The following is a 22,964-nucleotide window of genomic DNA, read 5'->3' as shown; positions in this document are numbered from 1 at the left end:
GTAGACAGCACATGTTGGGATTCCTCGCTTGTTACACTAGTCCAGTTTGCATCAACCACATAACACCGAGGATAGAAAGGCAACACATGCTTGATGTTAATCCCCTAAAGGAACAACAGAGAAATAACTAATTCCTGAATTGAATCATGAGCAAATGCAACTACCCTTGTACTTTTAGATTTCTAAAAGCAATGAGGAATTCTTGGGATACATGCTAGCTGGGAAATCTTATAATCAGGGTTGTCAAGAAAAGCAGGATAATGTTTGGATTCTGCACTTGATGGAGTTGTTAACTGGTGATATTTGGAAGACTTGAAAACTCGTTAGTTAGGTAAATGAAATCAATTCAGTAGGTCTTTGTTCTGTGTCTAGAACTGGTTTTTTGTTTCCTTTTTTAATTTTTTGTTGCACCCCTCCACTTCCGACATGTGGGATCTTAACCAGAGTTCCTTGACCAGGGATCAAAGCTGCACCCCTTGTATTGGAAGGCAAAGTCTTAACCACCAGACTGCTGAGGAACTCCCGTGTCTAGAATTGTTAAACACCTATCTTAGCACTGAAGGGAGAATTACCAAGATATGCCAGACCCATCTCAATCCCACCGGAAAGGCGAGCCTACACACATGTAACTATAAATCAAGAGAGAAATATTATGCTACATAAAAACAAAAATGATTCACTGATATTCATGAGACACTTATTACATACCATACCCCATTTTAAAGGGTTATCCATGGTTTTTTGTTTGTTTATTTTTCTGACAGAGGCAAATTCTGTGTCCCCAGGGCCCTTAAATTTCTATAGTGTCTGCTGCTAGTAGGCTTCCAAAGGGAAAGAGAAAGGGAAAGTATGATCTGATGCAATGAACATTTTAATCACATGACAATAAATTGTTCCACTTGTAAATCAAGCCAATGAGGCATATCACGAACATCAATCTACTTGTTTTTTTCCACTGTTAGTGAATGTATGCATGGTCTAGAAGAAAGGTCCTGTATATAGAGACTGACCAGAAATACCCTGAAACATACGAAGTGAGCTTATACTGTGGCAATGAATACCAACAAAACTTCAATGTCTCTAACAAAGTTTCTTGCTCACTACACATGTCCAACATAGGTTTATTGGGGGAAAGGTTATCCATGTTTTAATACATTTAATTATCACAGCCACTCTATGAGACAGGTACTATTATTTTCTTCTTTTTCACAATGAAGACACTGAAGCTCAGAGAGGTTAAGTAACTTAATCATGGTCACACAGCTCATACACGGTAGATGGGGGATTTAAACTCAGGCTCCAAAAGTCATTCTTTCATACCATAAAATATATGCAAATGATTTTAATTATGATTAGGTAGGTTAGTGAGGCCAGATGAGGTAGGCAGATGAGGAGAGAAGTAGAGGGAGCTTCCAAAAAGAAATAACAGTTGAGCCGTGTGCTGTCCAGATAGACAAAATACAACCTCCTTAGACCCAGTTTCTTACCTCCAAACAAGTAGGACTGATGAGATTACCTCTAAAATCCCTTTGAATCTTTTTTTTTTTTTCCCTTTGAATCTTTTAATCACTTCAGAATCCACCTCTTGTGATGGCTACTGGAGATAACACAAAAGGAGTAAGCTTCAGAAATCAACACAACTGAATTATTAGCTGTGTGATCTTTGGAGAGTTGCTTATTTTTCTGAACCTTAGTGTTTTTTCATTGATGCAATAAGAAAATCCTCATAGGGTTGTTGTGAAGATTAGCTATCTAGGCACAGTGCCTGGCACATGGAATGCACTCAAGCAATTTTTGTCTCTCTTTTCCCTTAGCTGTGTGTAATATTCTCAGTCACTCAGTCATGTGCAACTCTTTGCGACCCCATGGACTGTAGCCCGCCAGGCTCCTCTGTCGATAGAACTTGCCAGGCAGGAATACTGGAGTGGGTTCCCATGCCCTCCTCCAGGAGATTTTTTCAACCCAAGGATCAAACCCTCATCTCTTGGGTCTCCTTCACGGGCAGGTGGGTTCTTTACCACTGCGCCACCTGAGAAACCCCTTCCCCTTACTTTTTCTTTAACTGTATGTAATTTCAGTTCTTGAACTGACCTAAATCTTAGATCACTGTGTGGCTACATGACAGTAGGGCACCATTTGGAGGCAGATAGTAAAGTAAAAAAGGATATTTGAGGGCATCAAGTATTTTCTAAAATATATGTTAGATCTAATTTGCAGTGTATTTTTGGGGGGAGGGGAATGGCTACCCACTCCAGTATTCTTGCCTAGAGAATTCCATGGACAGAGGATCCTGGTGGGCTATAGTCCATGAGATTTCAAAAACTCAGAGTCAATTGAGAGACTTTCACTTTCACTTTTTTCAAATGCTGTTTGCTTCTTTTGATCTTTTTGTTTTTATAACTCAACTGACTTATTAAACCATCATATGATAAACTGGAAATCAAGGGGTGAAGCTACTTACTATTTATAAGCTGTGACTGATATGGTTCAGGAAGCTTTCAGTAGATACTGCATGGGTTGTGCAAAAGGTTCATAGATAAGAGTTTAAAATTTTGTAATGTCACATACTGAAGTAAACACGTGAATGGAAGTAAGAAGAAAAAGTCCTATCCAAAAACTCTTTTGTCATAATTTGAACTTTCATTATCAAAGATGGAGATAATAAGATATACATCCATAGCAAAGAGTAAGAAAGATCATATTGATACTCAAGAGAAGAAAATAGATATACAAAACTTTATTTAAGTAGGTATTTCGTTTCTTCTTTCTGTTACTTTATTAACCAGAATATATTTTTTTAACTAGCTCTGACTAAAGAGATTTGAGGCTTTTCATTTTACTTCTTTTAATTGAGGTTTACCTTATATACATTTGTGCTTCCCTGGTGACTCAGACGGTAGAGAATCTGCCTGCAATGCAGGAGATCCAGGTTCGATCCCTGGGTCAGGAAGATTCCCTGGAGAAGGGAACAGCTACCAACTCCAGTATTCTTGCCTGGAGAATTCCATGGTCAGAGGAGCCTGGTGGGCTACCTGGGCAGGGGGGCGGTCACAAAGAGTCAGACATGACCTGAGTGACTTTCCTCATTTCATTATACACATTATACACAAATTTTGGTGGTATATTAAAAAACTTTTACATAGGCATATGTCCAGAAAGTGAAGAAGAACTAAAGAGCCTCTTGATGAAAGTGAAAGAGGATGTGAAAAAGTTGGCTTAAAGCTCAACATTCAGAAAACTAAGATCATGGCATCTGGTCCCATCACTTCATGGCAACTAGATGGGGAAACAGTGGAAACAGTGGCTGACTTTATTTTTCTGGGCTCCAAAATCACTGTGGATGGTGATTGCAGCCATGAAATTAAAAGATGCTTGCTTCTTGGAAGGAAAGTTATGACCAACCTAGACAGCATATTTAAAAGCAGAGACATTATTTTGCCAACAAAGGTCTGTCCAGTCAAGGCTATGGTTTTTCCAGTGGTCATGTATGCATGTGAGAGTTGGACTATAAAGAAAGATGAGCACCAAAGAATTGATGCTTTTGAACTGTGGTGTTGGAGAAGACTCTTGAGAGTCCCTTGGACTTCAAGGAAATCCAACCAATCCATCCTAAAGGAGATCAGTCCTGGGTGTTCATTGGAAGGACTGATGTTGAAGCTGAAACTCCAATACTTTTCGAAAAGACCCTGATGCTGGGAAAGACTGAGGGCAGGAGGAGAAGGGGACGACAGAGGATGAGATGGTTGGATGGCATCACCAACACAATGGACATGAGTTTGGTTGGACTCCGGGAGTTGGTGATGGGCAGGGAGGTCTGGCATGCTGTGGTTCATGGGGTCTCAAGGAGTCGGACACGACTGAGTGACTGAACTGAACTGACGCCCACGTAACCACACTCAGATCTATATATAGAATATTTCTAGTGCCCTTGAAAGTCCTCTACCTGCTTCTTAGTCCATACCCACAAGGTAACTACTATTCACATTTTAAATAAAGCAGGTAACAAAAATAGAAAATGATAAATGAAAAAGTAAAGGAATCCTAAACCTGATATTTTGTTTCTGTTCTAAGAGTTTTTCTTTACAAAATTTATATTGGTGGTTTAGTAACCATTAGATACCCAAGGCTCTAAGGAATTAGCTCCCTAGGTGGTAAACTAAAAACCATAGCCTAGGGCTTAACAGAAGAAACAGGCTTCAAATTCTTTCTGTAGAAGAGTCAGGTGGCCCAGTTCTTTCTTCTAGAGACACATGATAAAAGAAAGCATCTGGAGAATTAAATTGGATTGTTTACAAACTCAGTATCAACAGAAGTACAACTCAGTTAGGTCTAAGCAAAAAGTCTGCATAGTGTTTAGCAAAGTCAAGATAAGTAATAACAATGAGACACTTAGACCCAAACTCTTGGTTGGCTCATGAAGCTATCAACTCTGTGGACAATTTGACACTAATGGAGCATGAACTTTGAGTTGTTTTTCAAGTAACTGTGGTAATTTGATGTTCTTGCATACTCCGATTTTCACCCTAGCATTCTATACTTTCAGATTATTAAATAAATTTGGGGGTACAGTGAGTGACAGAGGGTACCCTACTGAGCGGCAAGACAATAAGATCCAAGAATCTGGTCCATCAGATGCCTAGCCTAACTACTGAACTGACATGATATTTCCCTTTGGCCAGTACTGTACATTGGCTATCAACAAATTATCCAAATAGGCACACCTCTTGAGTGTAAAAGGGGCCACTATCATTATTCCAGAACAGTAGAACTAAATCAGACTAACCCAAGCAAACCAGGATATACAGTCACCTTAGCTATCACAAGCCTCCAATCCATAAAAGTTCATACTGATTAACTCTCGATTCCGACGACTCCTTTACTACTTAAGCTAAAGCTTTTACAGTGGCAAAGACATCTGAGAGAGAGAGAGAGAGAGAGAGAGAGAAGGATGACCTAGAGATTATAGCTGAGTTCCAGCAAATTAAACATATCGATGCCACTGATATAAGGATGCAGCCTTAGCTTCTGACATGAGGAAAACAACCTGAAGAGGGTTGACTCAGAGGAAGAGAAGTTACATCTATAGCTTTTGTAAATCCGTCTAGCATGTGATATAATACTCTACACACTGTCTTTAAATACTGAGAGCTGATGAACTAAGGGAGGGCAATATCCTCATTTGTTAAGATATTATCTTGCTCACTAATAATGTAATAAGGATCATCAGTAGTTTATATAACTTGAGTGCTTACTATGTACCTGGCAATGTGTGCTAATTCCTTTATATATATTTGTTCTTTAAATTCACCAGTGATCCTTCAAGATAATTTAACTTCTGTTCCCATTCTTTCCCCACAGATAAGGAAATTGAGGCTTAGAGGTTAAGGCATTGGTCCAGGATGTACAATGCATATTAGGACTCTAAGATCTGTCTGACTCTTAGCCATTATCTGGTTTTACACTACATCCACCCACTCCTGACGTGAAAGTGATAGTCATTGAGACATGTCCAACTATTTGCAACCCCATAGACTGTAGCCAGTCAGGGTCCTCTGTCCTTGGAATTCTCCAGGCAAGAATACTGTAGGTGTGGGTAGCCATCCCCTTCTCCACCCCGCCCCAGGGCTCTTTAATTGGGGATAAACTCATTCAACTAGCTCAAACAAGGGATATGTTTACTGACAGGATAGCATGGGAAAACCCTTGGATATCAAGGGCAGAAAAGCAAATACTGACCACCTGGGACAGGCAACTGAGAAGCTAGGAACCAAAACCGTCCCCAACAGCTCTCATCTCCTGTTTCTCTGCAGTGTCTACTACAATTTTTTACAATATATTTTTGAAACCTGGGGACTTGGGATTCTATACCACCAAACATTTCCAATGTCTAAATCTCCCTCTACTATATGTCATTTAAAAAAAAAAAACACATTTTTTGATATGGAGGAAGGATGAACTTTTCATTTTGTTGACTACTACTCAAACTAAAAATTAAATTCTGATTTTCATCACTCTGTGATCTTAACGCACAGGAAAACATTCTCTTTTCATCTGGCTTGCTTTTAAAAGTAGAAACGAATGCAAAGAAACACAAAGTCCTACAGGAAGGAGGTCAAGGCCCTAGCCTTCCACAGGAAATAGGTTTCCATAATTACTCTCTCCTCATGAGAGAGTAAACAATTAATTTATTTAAAATTGGCATTTTGCAATGGGTAAATGCAACATTTCTGTGTAAAAGGTGTTTTGTTTTTTCCTCATTCTTACAGTCAATCTATATAAGGCAGAAAGTGATGTAGCTATAACTGTGAGGTTTAGGGTCCTTCCCTTGAGGCCAGAGTTGTTACTTCAATGCCATGTTCCATGAATAGATCCACATTCCAGCTCCAAGCACAGTGCTTGGACTAGAGCCCAGTCCTCCTGACTTCCAGCCTAGAGCCTTTTCATCAAGTTGTGCAGATGTCTGGGGGTAGAGGAGGGGGTGGCTGGTGTATGATCCAAAAAGCAAGAACCTGAAGAATCAAATGTCCATCTCCTGCCCCTCCTATGACTTTACATCATGATGTTACTTGATCCAAGTGTCTTGTTGCAATACATGAAGGTGAGTTTTTGACTAAGGTTTTGTGTGTGTATGTTTTGTAAATATCTGTACAATGAACTTTCCCATTGCACTGCAAACTCACAGCAAGCAGACTGTGTGACTGCACGTGTGCTCAGTTATGTCTGACTCTTTGGAACCCCATGGACTGTAGCCCACCAGGCTCCTCTGTCCGTGGGATTCTCCAGGCAAGAATACGAGTGAGTTGCCATTTCCTTCTCCAGGGGAACTTCCTGACCCAGGGATCGAACCCACATCTCTTGTGTCTCCTGCATTGGCAGGAGGATACTGCTGAGCCATCAGGGAAACCACACCCAGAATATAGCCTTGCACATAAAAGGCATCAATAAAGTGTTGATTGGAGGGAAGGAAAAAGGAAAGGAGGAAGGAAGGAAGGGGAGAAGGAAGGACAGATAGACTGCACAATTGGCCTCAAATGTAGGTTCTGTTTATGAGTCAACCAAAAAGTAAAAGCAAGGTAAACTTGAGAGACAGATAAGCTCTATTTGCCTGAGGGGTTTTTGTTCCCCTCTCCCATGTTCCTTCTTTGTCAGGTTATTTGTTAGATAAATTTTTTAAATAAATAGTGCTACATGGAGAACAGATTGGAAGAAAAGATAGCAAAATGCTAACAGGAGTTGTCAAAAAAAATGAAGGTATGTAAAAAAAAAGAATGAAAAGCAATTAGAAGTCTATGATATTGGTGACATTAATAAAAAATGCAACTTGAAGAAACTACTTTAACAATAATCAAATGTTACGTGGCTTTGAAACGATGTGCTGATTGTGCTACATAAACTGCCTTGTCAAACATTTCACAGGGAGGGAAACAGAACATGCCAAACCAGGGTGCAAGGAAAGAGAAAGGCCAGTCCGCATACTGATGGCATGATCATTAGTTCCCAAAACAAGGAAAGGAAGTAGCTGTATGAATGTTTCTCTAAGAAAATAGGAGTGATTCCATCACTTTAAATTGCTGCCTGTGGGTTATAAACAGTGATTCTTGGACTTCCTCTGCAGCTAGACCATCTGGGAGTCATGTGACCTCTCTGACCTGTTGGAAGCACTTGTACTCACTAGCAGACAAGTGGGAAGTAGCACAGGCCTAAGGTTTTCCTTCCTAAATTGGGAGGGAGGATTTAGAAAGGATTTAAGTTATAATTCTTTTCATGCACTCTTTTTTTACCCCCTGAAAATTGAAAAAAAAAAATGACTGGTATTATTCAACATCAACATCTCAGGTGAGCTGGAGTGTGGTTGAGAACCACTGGCTGGAAACAATCATTCAATGATTCATTCATTCACTCAGCACGTATTTATTGAGCATCTAACATGAACCAGGTACTGTGAATACAGTGGCTAACACAACAGACAAGTCCTTTATTTTTGAGAAGATTCCATTCAGGTAGAAGAGGACAGATAATAAACAAAGGGACAGAGAAGATAATATCTCTGTGAGACCATCTCCCTCCACCCTTCTCTTCCCTCTTTATGCTCCAGGTGAGGTGTAGAACAGTGACCTTCTTGCCCTTCCTGGAATATGCCAAGCTTAGTCCCACCTGGAGGCCTTTCCCCACGCCCTTCCCTCTGGCTGGTAAGCTTTGCCTCTAGACATCATATAGCTTCTGTCTTCCCCTCCTTCAAGTCTCAGCAGAGATGTCACCTGTCACAGAGGCTTCCTTGATCGTCCTATGTAAAACAGTCTTTGATCTCTTCCACTAGAATGTTAAGAGTCCCAGCAGCCTGGGTTTTTCTTGTGTTGTCCATGTCCACATCTCCCAAGTTTACAGAGCTGTTAGAAATGCCCGTTTACCCACATGCCCAGTGACAATGTATCTAGCCTCAGAGGGCCTAATCTCTTATCTGCACTGTGGTAGCTGGTCTCCAAAGTTGGCCCACAGTGAACTGCACTCCTGGTATTCACACCTTGAGTAGTTCTTTTGCCTTGAACCTGAGCTGGCACTGTGCCTCATCTGTGACCAACAGAATGCAGCAGAGGTGAAGACACCTGATGTCCCAGGCTATCACATAGGAAGCCTTGCAGATTCCATCTTGGTATCATGGAACACATATTCTGGAGGAAGCCAACCCCCAAGTTTAGAAGTCCAACTATATTGGGACTTCCATGCGTAAGGAAGCCCAATCTAGCCACGTGGAGGGCCATGCAGAGAGACTCAAATATTTAGCTAGTCCCCAGCCATTTCACCTATCTCAGTGGAAGCATGGATATGAGAGCGCACATCCATCAGCTGAGCCTTCAAATGACTCCAACCCTGGGGCCATCCAACTGCAGCTGCATGAGAGCCCCCAAATGGGAACCAGCCGGCTGAGCTCCATCAGTATACTGAACCATAAGAGAAAATAATACATGTTGTTTTAAGCCACCAAGCTTTGAGGTGGTTAGTTATGCAGCAGTAATCGCAGATAACTGTGAAATGCAGCCACCAACGCTAGCTTCAGGGCTTCCCTGGCGGCTCAGTGGTAAAGAACCCACCTGTCAGTGCAGGAGACAAGGGTTCAAGCCCTGATCTGGGACAATCCCACAAGCCGCGGAGCAGCTAAGCCCATGTGCTACAACTATTGAGCCTGTGCGCCACAACTGCTGAAGCCCGTGCGCCCTGGAGCCCGTGCTCCACGACGAGGGTAACCTCCACGGTGAGAAGCCTGCGCACACTAACTACAGAGTAGCCCCCACTCACCACAACTGGAGAAAACCTGTGCAGCAACGAAGACCCGGCACAGCCAAAACTAATCCATAAAGAAAATTTTTGAGTTATATTAAAAAAAGATAGCTCTGGAATCATACATTATGTTCCCTGTAAGCATAACATATGTCTAAGGGTCCTTGGGCTTTGCCCACCCCCCACTCTTTAATAAGGCAAGTGTCTCTGCCATTAACAAGCTTTGTTTGCACTGTTCACTGTCTTACTCTCCTTTATAAGAACCCACTGGAAGTCAGAAAAGATGGTTCTTCATCCTCATGGGACCACTGTAATTCTGGGTAAGTCACTAAACTCTCCAAAGCTCAAGCTCTGAAAAAAATCATCAGTTCAGTTCAGTTCAGTTGCTCAGCCGTGTCCGACTCTTTGCGACCCCATGGACTGCAGCACGCCAGGCCTCCCTGTCCTTCACCAACTCCCAGAGCTTACTCAAACTCATGTCCATTGAGTCGGTGATACCATTCAACCGTCTCATCCTCTGTCGTCCTCTTCTCCTCCTACCTTCAATCTTTCCCAGCATCAGGGTCTTTTCAAAAGAGTCAGTTCTTCACATCAGGTGGCCAAAGTATTGGAGTTTCAGCTTCAGCATCAGTCCTTCCAATGTATATTCAGGACTGATTTCCTTTAGGATGGACTGGTTGGATCTCCTTGCTGTTCAAGGGACTCTCAAGAGTCTTCTCCAACACCACAGTTCAAAAGCATCAGTTCTCAGCGCTCAGCTTTCTTTATAGTCCAACTTTCACATCCATACATGACTACTGGAAAAACTATAGCCTGGACTAGACGGGCCTTTGTTGGCAAAGTAATGTCTTTGCTTTTTAATATGTTATCTAGGTTGGTCATAGCTTTCCTTCCAGGGAGCAAGCACCTTTTAATTTCATGGCGGCAGTCACCCTCTGCAGTGATTTTGGAGCCCAAGAAAATAAATTCTGTCACTGTTTCTATTGTTTCCCCATCTTTTTGCCATGAAGTGGTGGGACCAGATGCTGTAATCTTCGTTTTCTGAATGTTGAGTTTTAAGCTAACTTTTTCACTCTCCTCTTATATGAAAAATCATAGTGGGGGGTTTGATTTTTTAACTCTGGATAGTGTGTGATAGACAACCCTTTCCCCCCTCCCTCTAACTGAAACTAACACAAAACAGAAATCAGTGAAAGAAATACAAGTGGAACAGTTCTTTTGGAAGCAGGACAGGCTATATATTGGAGTAGTGGTCAGCAGTAGAGACTGGAGTCAGAAGACCCAAGCTCAAATGCCAGCTCCTCCCCTCACCAGTCAGCCAGAACCCAGTATGAAAAGCACCATACAGGATGGTCTCAGAGGCCTCCTCACTTTACACATTGTGATTTTTAACATTTATCACACAGAAAATAGACACATAACTTCAGGGTAGATTTTAATTTATTGTTTATATGGTGTTACTTTATTTTTTATTTATATAAGTATTTATTTATTATTACTTGTTTACTTGGCTGCACTGGGTCTTAGTTGCAACATATGGAAACTTTCAGTTGCAGCTTTCAGAATCTTTTGTTGTGGCATGTGGGATCTAGTTCCCTGACCGCTATCAGACCTTGACCTCCTGCATAAGAAGAGTGCAGTCTTAGTCACTAGACCACTGGGGAAGACCTCTCCTTTTTTTTTTCAATTTAAAAACAGAGTACTGAGCTAGAAGAGTTTTGTTATTGCTTCTGCTTTCTCATAGAAACAGATTTATACTAGTTTTTCCCAACCACTATCTGCCCCTAGAGCAGTAAGCCCTTATGATCTTGCCTATTCATTTCAATACAGGTGCTAAACTTAGTTCTTGCCTCATCCTTAGAGAAAGAAATAGAGTATTTCAAATTTCCCCATCTGCAGTATAACTTGGCTTGGGAAATACTGGTTTAAAATCATTCTATTTGATTTTTTAAATTAATTAACTCATTTATTTTTGGTTCCACTGGGTCTTCATCACTGTGTTCAGGCTTTCTCTAGTTGCAGTGAGAAAGGGGCTATTCCTTGCTGTGGTTCACAGACTTCTCATTGCTGTGGCTTTTATCATGGAGCACAGGCTCCGGGCACACAGGCTTCAGTAGTTTCAGCATTCAGGCTCAGTAGTTGCAGCTCTCAGACTGCAGAGCTCAGACTCAGTAGTTGTGGCACAAAGGCTTTAGTTGCTCTTTGGCATGTGGGTTCTTCCCAGGCCAGGGATCAAATGTGTGTCCCCTTCATGGACAGGTGGATTTCTATTCACTGTACCACCAGGGAAGTCCCATTCTATTTGATTTTTTTAATATTTTCAAAGGCCTCTACAGTAGGAGATTTCATAGCCTACTATATATTCCCACTCCAATGTTTAATGAGGGTATTCATTAGGAAACTTTCCTTCATTTTTGACAAAAATCACTCAGTAAAGTTCCTCTTCACATAATGCTTCTCAACTTTCATATAACTTTTTTAAAAAGTCATATAATTAAGTTTTTCAGTGTCACTGTACTAGCGCTCCTCTGAACTCTCTCAATTTTTTCCCATTTTCTCCTCTGCATAGTGACTTTAAATTGAAAACAGGAATGGTCTGAAGAGAGTTCCTAAAATTATTTGACTTGTGATGTATATCAAATACTATGCATAGTTAAATTATTATAGCACTTCCAGGTTGCATATTGATAAGAGCATCAACATCCTCTAAGACATACGTCATCTGACAATATGCATAAAATTATAGGCATGTGATGACACTTTACATGTGCTTATATTGGCTAATAATTACATACCCTGTCCTGTGTTGTAAATAAGAAAACTACTTGACCATACTTTGCAACCAAATAGCCACTCAAATCTCCAAACTCACATTTGAACTCTGCCCCAAGACTATGGACAGATGTCCAGTGTATCTGATCATGTTAAAAGCACACCACAATCTGATCAATATTTGACAGAAGAAAAACTGCACAACTTGAGAGTTTCGAGTTGAGTTTTATTTGAGGATCTTACTGAGGACTATGTCCCAGGAGACAGTCTCTCATAGCAAAGAGAGACAGAGGAGGTAACAGAGGAGCCAGGATATATAAGAGTTTTTTTGCTGGGGGGAAAAAATGCAGTCAAATGTCAAAAAATCACTGCTATTCACAAAGAATAGACATCTCAATGTTTTTAATGTTTTTCTATGTGTGAGAGGATATAAGACTCAGTTCATTAAAATTATTCCATAGATATGTATGCATCTTAACTATCTAGTATCTAGGACCAGTATCTAAAGTACAAAAAACCTTCCTAGTTTTCTTTATCCTGAATTCCCCTCAGGGTGCACCATCTATGGGTACCTGGAGTGGCTAATGGCTTGATCCTTGTAGAAAAGGGATGATGGGCAACATACTTTCCTTAGGAAATGTCAGGCAATATTCTTTGTTCACAATATTCTAAGCTGTTGAATGGAAACCCCTATATCCTGAAAGGTGATGGGTTAGGCATTTTCTGCTAGAACTGCTTCAACACCTGGAAAAAGTATCAGCTAGAATTTTTCTTTGATATCAGAAACAAGAAATTTTGTTCCCAGAGGCTTGTAGGAAGGAAAATAGAGGGTAGAGCTTTTTTTTTTTACTGGTATGAAATGAAAGAGTATCCCAAAATGTATTTTAGACATAATCTTATGTCTATTTTATCACGTTAAAATTAAGTTTCCCCTATTGTTTCACTGTTGTGCATGCTCAGTTGCTCAGTTGTGTCCGGCTCTTTGTGACCCCCTGGACTGTAGCCAACCAGGCTCCTTTGTCCATGGAATTTCCCAGGCAAGAATACAGGAATGAACCATCAATTCCTTCTCCAGGGCGTCTTCCTGATCCAGGAATCAAACCTGGGTCTCCTGCATTGGCAGGAGGATTCTTTACCACTGCGCCACCAGGGAAGCCCTATTGTAGAACAGCTCCCAGAATAAACAAATTATGAAACTGTTTGACAGCATCTCTTACACTTAAACAAATGCCACTAAGTATAATAATGTCATTTACTAGCTCCTTTCTTTCTTTTTTAAAAATTCGTTTGGCTTCACCATGTCTTAGTTGCAGCACACAGGATCTTTGTTGTGGGATCCAGGATCTAGTTGCCTGATCAGAGATCAAACCCAGGCACTGAGAGCAGGGAGTCTTAGCCACTGGACCACCAGGGAAGTCCCCCTAGCTCCTTTCTAATTCCTCCCCACTCTAGGAAAGTGCTATTAACTATTTTTCCCCACCTCAGCCCAGCTCACCTCAGTCGCTCAGTCATGTCCAGCTCTTTGCGACTCCATGAATCGCAGCACGCCAGGCCTCCCTGTCCGTCACCGATTCCCGGAGTTTACTCAAACTCATGCCCATCGAGTCGGTGATGCCATCCAGCCATCTCATCCTCTGTCGTCCCCTTCTCCTCCTGCCCCAATCCCTCCCAGCATCAGGGTCTTTTCCAATGAGTCAACTCTTCGCATGACATGGCCAAAGTACTGGAGTTTCTGCTTCAGCATCAGTCCTTCCAATGAACACCCACCTGCTCCTCCTCAAATCCCTCCCCCACCCCCACCTTTCTCTCCCTTTCTCACTTAAGATCACACTTCTAGAATTCCCCATCTCAGGCACTGAGGAACACATTTCAGGGCAACTGAGTGTTCCTTAGTTCAACTGTAAGCCTGTGTGGAGAAGTTATGAACATTTGCCCTTACTCATGTATCAGAAGAGATCTGACCATGGTTTCTGAAAAAGGTTGAACCTAGAACTACCAAAAGACCCAGCATTTCACTCCTAGGTATATAACCAAAAGAATTGAAAGTAGGGAATCAAACAAATATTTGTACATCAGTGTTCATTCCAGAATTATTCACAATAGCTAAAAGGTAGAAACAATCCAAGTGTTCCAGGGATGAATGAGTAAACAAGTGTGGAATATACATACACAATCAAACATTATTTAACAACAACAAAAAAGAGAATAAAGTACAAATAAATGTGACAACTTGGATGGACCTGGAAACATTATGCTTCATGAAATAAAGCAGACACAGAAGGAAAAATGTTGTCTGATTCCACTTTCATGAAGGCCCCAGAATAGAGAAATTCATAGCGACAGAAAATAGAATAGAGGTTACCAAGGCCTGGGAGAAGGTGGGATGGAGGGATTATTGTTGAATGGATATAGTTATGTTGGGGTCATTTTTTTAAGTTTTGGGTCTAGATAGTGGTGATGGTTACATATACCATGAATGTAATGTCCCTAAATTGTACACTTACCAATGCTCAAAATATTATGTTACATAGCTTTGACAGCAATAAAAACAATTACTTAGGGGGCCAAAAAGTCACTTCTGATCTGAATCCTGCAGTGAGGGTGGCTTGAAGTACACCTGAGTTTTAATGAGAGAGCCACTACCCAGAGTTTGGGATGGTGACAACCTCCTCTATATTCTAAGTCCACTCCCATCCCAAGTACTATGGTGAATTAGAGAAGGGACCGGGAGCCTGAAGGCATCAGTAATATCTCCAAGCCTCTGGGTCACCCAGAGCCTTCCCCACCCTGCTCATCCAGGCTCATGCAGCCAGGGGGTCAGTGGTGGTCAGGTAGGAAAAAAACAGGGAGACAGAGAGATCTGACCAAGCCAACTCAAATGGAATTTCTGTAAACGTTTTTCTTTTACTTACTTTTCAAGTGTCATGAGAGTCATTTTGGGAGCAAGAAGGTCACAAAAAGATGCTTTTGTCCTCTCAGCTACTAAACATAGAGGGAATAGGAAAACTTCGGAAAGAACTTTCACTTTCAAAATGTTTGGGGTTATTTAGAAGGGTAGGTTTTGGTTTTTATACACACACACACACACACACACACACTGTTGACTGAAAAAAATGCACAACCTAAAAGTTGAGACTTATATTGTATTCCACGGACTGGGAGACAGTTTCTCAGATTGCTCTGAGGGACTGTTCCGAAGAGGTAAGGGGGGAGCCAGGTTATAGAGTTTTTGCAAAAAACAAAAGCAAAGCCCTAACAACACAGGTAGTTGAACCAAAAGATTACCGTTAAAGAAAGCCAGAAACTTCAAATTAATAAATTTAGCATTTTTCTATGTAAGGGAAGATGCAAGAATCTGGGTTTATTGAAATAATACCTTTGATGTCTAGGGCCAGTATCTTGTTTTTCTCCACCATGAATCCCCTCAGGGTGCACAGTTGTGGGTAGCTCCAGTGACTTGTTGGCAGGCGACATTTTTCCTCCACAAATAAATGGTATGGTTGCCTATTCTTTGTAATTATTCTTAAATCTAAAATCATTTTTAAAAGAAAAATTGAAAGCAGCCCCAGAGCATAGAGTCAGTCATTTTTTTTCCCCAGCCATAAAGTTAAACCTCTAACAATAAGGTTTTATATTAGTTTTTCTTATTCCTAACTACTCTGTAGTAAATCAGAAATCTACCAACACATACCTTATTTGCTATTGTAGTGGAGCAAAATTTGTCATCTTGAAATGTATCCATTTGGCATGCAGATTATTTCAAGCTAAAAATAATCGAGGCTCAAAAGATTGGAGAAGAATCTTTGACCTCTCCTCTTAACTGCCAAAAAAAATTTAGCTAGAAGACCTGATGCAGGAAGGGACTTGTCACTGTAGATTACTACAGTATAATACAAACGAGGTGTGTACACAGGGAGGAACCTAAGCAGAGTCTGTTTGTTAAAATTCCTCTCTGTGTTCCATTGTTTCTGTATGGCCCAGCAAACATTTTATCAAACATTTGCTCATTTTCATCATTCTGTGAATGGCCTTCCTTCCCTTTTGTGGATAAGAATGTTGCCTACCGTATCAGTAAACACCAGATATTACAGCCCCATCAAGTCATCATCCCACATGGCACCCACAACTCTGCACCCTGATGGATTTAGGATGGAAAAATAGGACACTGGCCCTAGACAGTTAAGGTGGATATCAAGGAACAATCTCAATAAATACAGAATCTTGCATCTCCCCATACATAGAAAAGTGCTAAATTCATTAACTGAGATGTCTGTTTTTCCTTTGCATGCTAAGGCACTTCAGTTGTGTCCAACTCTTTGCCACTCTATCAACTGTAGCCTGACAGGCTCCTCTGTCCTTGGCATTCTCCAGGCAAGAATACTGAAGTGCATTGCCATGTCCTCCTCCAGGGGATCTTCCCCACCCAGAGAGGAATCCACCTCTCTTATGTTTCCTGCATTGGCAGGTGGGTTCTTTACCACTAGTGCCACCTGGGAAGCTTGATTATTCTTTGATTAACAGTCATCTTTTAAGGTTTTTGTTGCCAAAACTCCTATATATCCCAGCTCTTCCCTTACTTCAGGTCAGTCCTTTAGTACTATCTGAAAGGCTGTCTGTTGGGCTTAAATCTGCCAAATAGAACATGGTTCTCAACTTTTAGGTTGTGCAAATCCCTGCCTACCCCATTCTCTTTTCTCAGGTGGCTCATAAGCCTCAATTGCCTAACTTGTCCTTAGGTCTCATATGCTTGGGCAATCCCCTGAACGCAGGTAGTTAAATGTGACCTTATCCTGTTAATCTGTCTCACTTCAGTGTAATTCTTCAACTAGCCAGAAGAACCTAGAAGAGCAGAGGAAACTTCTTCCCCCTCGCTACTAAGTGGATGTTTAGAATAATGCCTGGAACATGGTAGATCTCAGAGTTCCTTAAACGAGTAAGTGGGTGCTCCAAACACAAAACTTCAGACAGAATCAGCAAGATGGGGGAAGAAGAGGCCTTCGTTTCATTGGCTGGGCGCATAGTAGGCGAGTTGCTGGTGAGATTGTGATGGCTGCTTCTCCCTGCTCCCCTCTGCCCTCATCATCTCGGAATGGTTAACCAGGCAACCAGCTCATGTCACCTCTGTTACACGACCGACCTATTGCTTAAGCTCTGTCAGGCAGTCCTCAAAGAGGCTACACCCTGCTTGAATAATTTGGGCTGGAGAACAGGCCAGCCCACCCAGCGCATCCGTGCGCGAAATGCCCTATGGTTTCCTGTATCTACAGCGTGTTGCCCACGGTTGAACCTCTGTAGTTACAGTCTAGATAGGAAAGAATTAACAACAAAAAAAAAGCCCAGTTTACTAGGAGGCTACTTATAGGGCGCCGGGTTAGGCAAATGTTTCACCTGTTTGGCCAATTAGCTTCCTCTCCCAGAAAGACGAGTTCTACAGGTTTCCTTTTTCTCTTCCCCGGCCTCCTGGGTTGGGAGAAGAGGCTGTCACTTCGCTTCGACCCTCCCCTTCCCTCCCTCCCGGCTCGGCCCCTCTCGCCCGGACCAATCGCGCCGGCCCGAACGTGTCCAGGTCGGCGGCCCCCGGCGCGGGCGGCCCGGATGCACCCAGCGGCCCGGGGCGCAGGGGAGGGCACGGCGGGCTCGCGGGGCCTGCAACCCGGACGGCGGGAGCCGGGGGAGCGGGGGGGAGGAGGCTGTGTGAAGGTGCCCTCCAGACGTGGTCCTGATGACCGAACTACAGCAAGATGTGGACGACACCAAGTCTGCCAAAGTGCTCGGGAAGAGGGAGAGCAAAGTTGGCTCAGCCCAGTAAGTATCCTCCGCTGGACCCACCGGGGCGGGAGAACGCGCGCTGCCCAAACTTCTCCGCCAGGGGCGAGTTGGAAGTGGACACGGCTTTCTGGAGCTTTAAACGTGGACAGACTTGTGCTTGAATTCTTTCTGTGGCGCCCGATCTTTTTTTTGCCCCCGATTCTATAGTAGCGAATATAGGCACGGCAGACTTTTCTGGAATGCACTGCAGCATGCATTCCCGCGGGGCTGGGAATTATTTGAGCAGAAAGCACCGTTGGTGTTTTATAAATCCCGAGTGGGGTCTGCGGCGAACTTTCAGATCTCCAAGCCAAGTCGAGAAACAGCGCTTCACATTTATTCTAATTGTCTTACTTCTTAATGACGCGTGTGGAGATGCGGCTGTCCCGTAGATGGCATCTCGTCAGTAGCTTCACAACGATGCGTATTGTCATTCTGATTCGGACGTGAGGGTGTTTTTCCCTCATCCCCTTCCCTGTTTACCCTCTAGAGACCGCAAAAGTAGTGGAAAACATGAAACACATTTTATTTTCCCCCCTCAAAGACTGCCTGCCTTTGTTGGATACGTAACACAAACTTGTTACACACTTTTTAAAATTGTATAAAGAGGGAGGATGCGGGGGTGGGGTGGGGACGCACAATGAAAGTATAACAAAATAAAACACAACAAATATTGGACGGTGACTGTCCTCTTAAAGGACTCGTGTGGGGAATAGGATTTGCACATTGTTTGACCTATAAACTCTTCTGGTTTAAGAAACTGAAAATGAAAATATTTGATCACAAGGATTGGCTTCCTGTAACAACGTTTATCTCGTGTACTTAAAAAAAAAAATCCAGAAATATGGTTGTTGTATGATTGTTATTCCCAAACTCTTCTTTTAAAAAGGAGAAGAATCTTCATTTGCTTATTTTCTACATCACTATAACATTAAGTGAGAGTAAAGTAAATATCTAAATAAGCCCAGTTTTACTTTTTATGGTGCCAAGCTGTTGGGTATCTAAAATGCTTTATTGATACTAGTATAAAAAGATGACACACTTTTTAATAGTAAAGATTCAATCCAAAAACAAAAGAGAAAAACTTTTAAAAATTCAATCCCCGTCATTCATTATTTCAGCACTTACTGGTTTTTTAAAAACACAGCCTGGTTCAACATAAACATGTGCATTTGCAAAAGCATATTCCACCCATTTATTGAAGTTTGAGCTGACCTTTTAGAAAAAAAGAATAGCTTTTATTCACTGCTTTGATTTGTGGTTTCAAAAGCTTTGGTCACATTCTCTTCCAATGTCTGCTTTCTTTGGCTTCTCTTATATTTTCCCCTCATCTTCATCAACTTAAGCTGATTGTCTTTCCTCTCTACTAATTGAAGAAAGATGATTGAGGAAAAATTCCTGTAGGTATAACTCTCACAACATATTCTTGTTTCCTCGCCCCAAAATAAAATCCTTATTTTATACTAATAATTCAAACCCAAGAAAAAGATGAACTAGCAAATGATCAAATGATGTATATTTCCTTTGTACTTAATCATTCTTTTATAAACTTTACTTCCCTGATTAAGAGGTGTCATCATTTCATAGATGTCTGTGGTGGTAACTGGCACAGGGAAGGTTGGAACTCTAAACTCCTAGTTCAGAACTCATCCAAAGGCAGTATTTATTTCCAGCTACACAAGGAGAATGAGTCAAGTCCACCCCACAGATCTTAAGTTTTAAGTTGTCACATTCCCAGTCCTGTAGGTACTCAGTCAAGGAGTTCATTTTGATTGATTGAAAACGTTTATTATAGACTAAATGTCTGCTATTTAGACTAATTTAGTTAAATTAAAACTCTTTAGATATTGAGAAAATAATTATGTGGAATATAAGCACAACAGTACTGAAGCTCAAGGCCCCAAACGGCCAGCCCCTTCATTTGGAACATTCCATTTCACAAGTTCATTTCAGTTCCATAAATATTGTAATACTTACTATTTCTTTTTTTTTTTTTTCCTTACTATTTCTTCAATAATGGTGGGGAATACAAGAATGAATATGATTTAGTATCCATCCTTCTGTAACTCCAAGAGTAGCATTGAGGGGAGGCACATATGTATATTACCATTAAACACAAAAGAATCTATAAAAAGTTTGGCCTACAACTGAATCTTCTCCACAGTTAGGATGTTTATCCATTTGGCAGTCCTTGGTTTATTGGGCTTTTGGTTTGCTTTTCCCAACAGAGTGGTAATTCCTAGACCCAATGAAGTCACCTCTGATTCAGTCTAACATTTTAGACACCATTTTATTCTGATCTCTTAACTTCTTGCTTGGGTAACAAAATAAATGTCATTTAAAGACATAGGTAGATATATTATCACAGTGATATATTGGTGTGATAATTCCATATTTGAAATCATAGTGACATTTTTATGCTTGGAAACTCAGTCTAACTTCTCTGTTTTGAATTTCCTATTTTAGATTAATTATCACTAAACTCCAAGTTGTTGAAATCTGGTGTCCCAAGGGACATTTTCTTCAAGCGTGTTAGAATGGCTTGCTCCCTCCCCAGTCTCTACATCTGTAACTTCACCCACATGGGCCTCATCACCTAAGACCTTAGCCTCTTAATTAATAATAGATGCCAATTATGGAGAATGCCTGCTCTGTTACAGGCCATGTGCTCAAAACTTCGCATTCATTTTCATACAAATTCAGATTGACACTATGATTATGGCCATTTTTAAGTAGTAACATTGAAACTCTGAGAAGTAACTAGGCAGGCAGTTCAGTTCAGTTCAGTTCAGTCTCTCAGTCGTGTCTGACTCTTTGCGACCCCTTGAATCGCAGCACGCCAGGCCTCCCTGTCCATCACCAACTCCCGGAGTTTACTCAAACTCATGTCCATCGAGTCGGTGATGCCATCCAGCCATCTCATCACTGGTTACACTCTCCTCTTTCTTACTAGTGTTCATTTTGTATGTATGTGGTCAGCCCAGAGACGTGAGCTGCTACTGTTATTACTTTTTATTAATAGGTAATGTTTGCATAACATTTAGTATGTACAGAGTACTGTTTTGTTAACATATATTAATTCAGACACTAGTCCAGTGTACCTTAATTAACTGTCCCCAAATAAATTGAAAACTCCAGTCACATTTTTTTTGTATTGAATTTCTCAAAGAACTTGGCAAATAATCACTTTCAGTAACTATCTGTTGATGAGCTATGAAGTGCTAAGACCCATCCCACTTACTTAAGGTATGTAATATGCTTATAGCTGACTTTCAGTTTGACTCTCTCAGGGGAAATTATACTTTTAATCAAATTTTCTTTCAGTAGCAGGAGAATTTTTAGATACCTTTACTTGCCTGAGAGCTGTGGCTTATTTATTCATCTTTGTGCTAGAAGTGAGGCTGCACATTTACTTACCGCCAAAGTACATATTTGACTTAAAAAATAACACCCCCCCCCTTTTTTTTTAACCAAAAATTGGTAGTTTTTGCTGCATATTTCTTTTTGAGAGCCTAGTTTTTCTCTGCTTTATCTTTTTCATCCTTGATTTCTTTCATGTTCACAATACATAGATATTTCGAACATAGACTAACTTTTTTAGATACACTTTTATTTCTTAAAGTCTCTGATGGATCTAATTTAGTAATGGCCTAGTTACTTTTAATGAATTTCAAAGAGTATCTAAAACTAATACATAATTCTGGGCAGTTGATTCATATTTCAAATAATGAATTACATCACATATAACATATACTTGTAATACAATTTGTTTTTTTTAATACTGATTTTTTTAGTACACAGCTATTGATTTATTTTTGGCTGCACTGGGTCTTTGATGCTGCGTGCGGTCTTTCTCTACTTATGGCGTGCAGGGGCTACTCCCTACTTGCAATGTGCAGGCTTCTCATTGCAGTAATGGTTTCTCTTGTTGCAGAGCACAGGCTCTAAAGCAGTGGGCTTAGCTGCTCCTTGGCATGTGGGATTTTCCCCGAGCAGGGATCTAACTTGTGTCCCCTGCATTGACTGGTGAATTCTTAAATACTGGACCACCAGGGAAGTCCCTGCAGTTTGAATTTTAAACATTTAAGCTTTAATACCCTAGGACATAACAATTCTAGAAATTTATTCAGTTTCTTATATGTGGAGAAAGAGAAGGTGAAAAAGTGAAAGAAGTCGCTCAGTCGTGTCTGACTCTTTGCAACCCTGTGGACTGTAGCCTACCAGGCTCCTCTGTCCTTGGGATTCTCCAGGCGAGAATACTGGAGTGGGTTGCCACTTTCCTTCTCCAAGGGATCTTACCGACCCAGGGATCGAACCTGCCCGCGTTGCAGGCAGACTCTTTAACCTCTGAGCTACCAGGGAAGCATGCAATATAAGCATTTTTGCCTTAAAAGGAAGTTCTCTGGGATTGTCAAGAAATAATAATTATTTGCGAGATTTACTTTAAATAGTGAATTCAAGTAAAAATAAATTACCTGTAGTGAAGGCATTTATCTTCCAATTACACTGTTTTTGTGGGTACTTGACAAAGAGAATAAGGGTTGCAGTCAAGGCTTGATCTTGCATTGGAAGCAATAGGAGTAAAGAGGAATACTTATTGAGTATAGCTTGACTTCTTAGTGCTTTCTTAACTCCAAACTTTTAAAGTGCCTATTTAGTAAGAATATCTCTCTAATTATCTGTATATTATATATCTTCCCATGGGTGTGAATATTTTTTTTCTTTTTTAATTCTAATTATCAGGTAACTCTGACAGGTTATCTAGGGTACTTTTTAATATAAACTTCTGGATAAGAGGAAAAAATTGTAACATATTAGAAAATATTTAAATTATACTGAGGTGCAGTTCTTAATTGAAGAGTTTGAAAAAATGGAGAAAAATAAACAGTGCTCTAGTTTGAACTGTTTTGAAAAGAAATTTAATGACCCAAATCAGCTCCATGGCTAAATGTCATTAGAAATTGCTGATTTGTCAAGGAAGTACGGAAAAAGATTAAGAACGCAGGCTCTCGAAGACGAGGATTTGAAATATGACTTTTTTGTCTCTTAGGAGTGTGACCCTGGAGAGTTACTTAGCACCTCCAAGCTTTGTTATATAAAGAATAATA

At 40.9% G+C, this 22,964-nt stretch overlaps 1 protein-coding gene across 11 annotated transcripts in view; it reads left to right on the top strand.

The window, feature by feature from the left end:
- The window catches only part of GRAMD2B (GRAM domain containing 2B), a 120,638-nt gene that overhangs the window by 27,035 nt on the left and 70,639 nt on the right, over positions 1 to 22,964 (top strand). For 3 of the 11 annotated variants that reach the window (XM_061150888.1, XM_061150886.1, XM_061150885.1), the window contains exon 1: positions 17,633 to 17,853. The exons of 4 other annotated variants lie outside the window; for them this stretch is intronic. In XM_061150888.1, coding sequence (XP_061006871.1) covers positions 17,790 to 17,853 — 64 coding nt within the window. In that variant the 5' untranslated portion in view covers positions 17,633 to 17,789. Of the gene's footprint in view, positions 1 to 17,627; positions 17,854 to 22,964 lie in introns of those variants that run through there. 4 more of the 11 variants (XM_061150891.1, XM_061150883.1, XM_061150890.1 and 1 more) reach the window with 3 other exon arrangements.

The sequence above is a fragment of the Dama dama genome, chromosome 9, assembly GCF_033118175.1.
Source record: "Dama dama isolate Ldn47 chromosome 9, ASM3311817v1, whole genome shotgun sequence".
Taxonomy (NCBI): domain Eukaryota; kingdom Metazoa; phylum Chordata; class Mammalia; order Artiodactyla; family Cervidae; genus Dama; species Dama dama.
The sequence above is the reverse complement of the archived record's forward strand: the minus strand, read 5'-3'. Positions and strand labels throughout refer to the sequence as shown.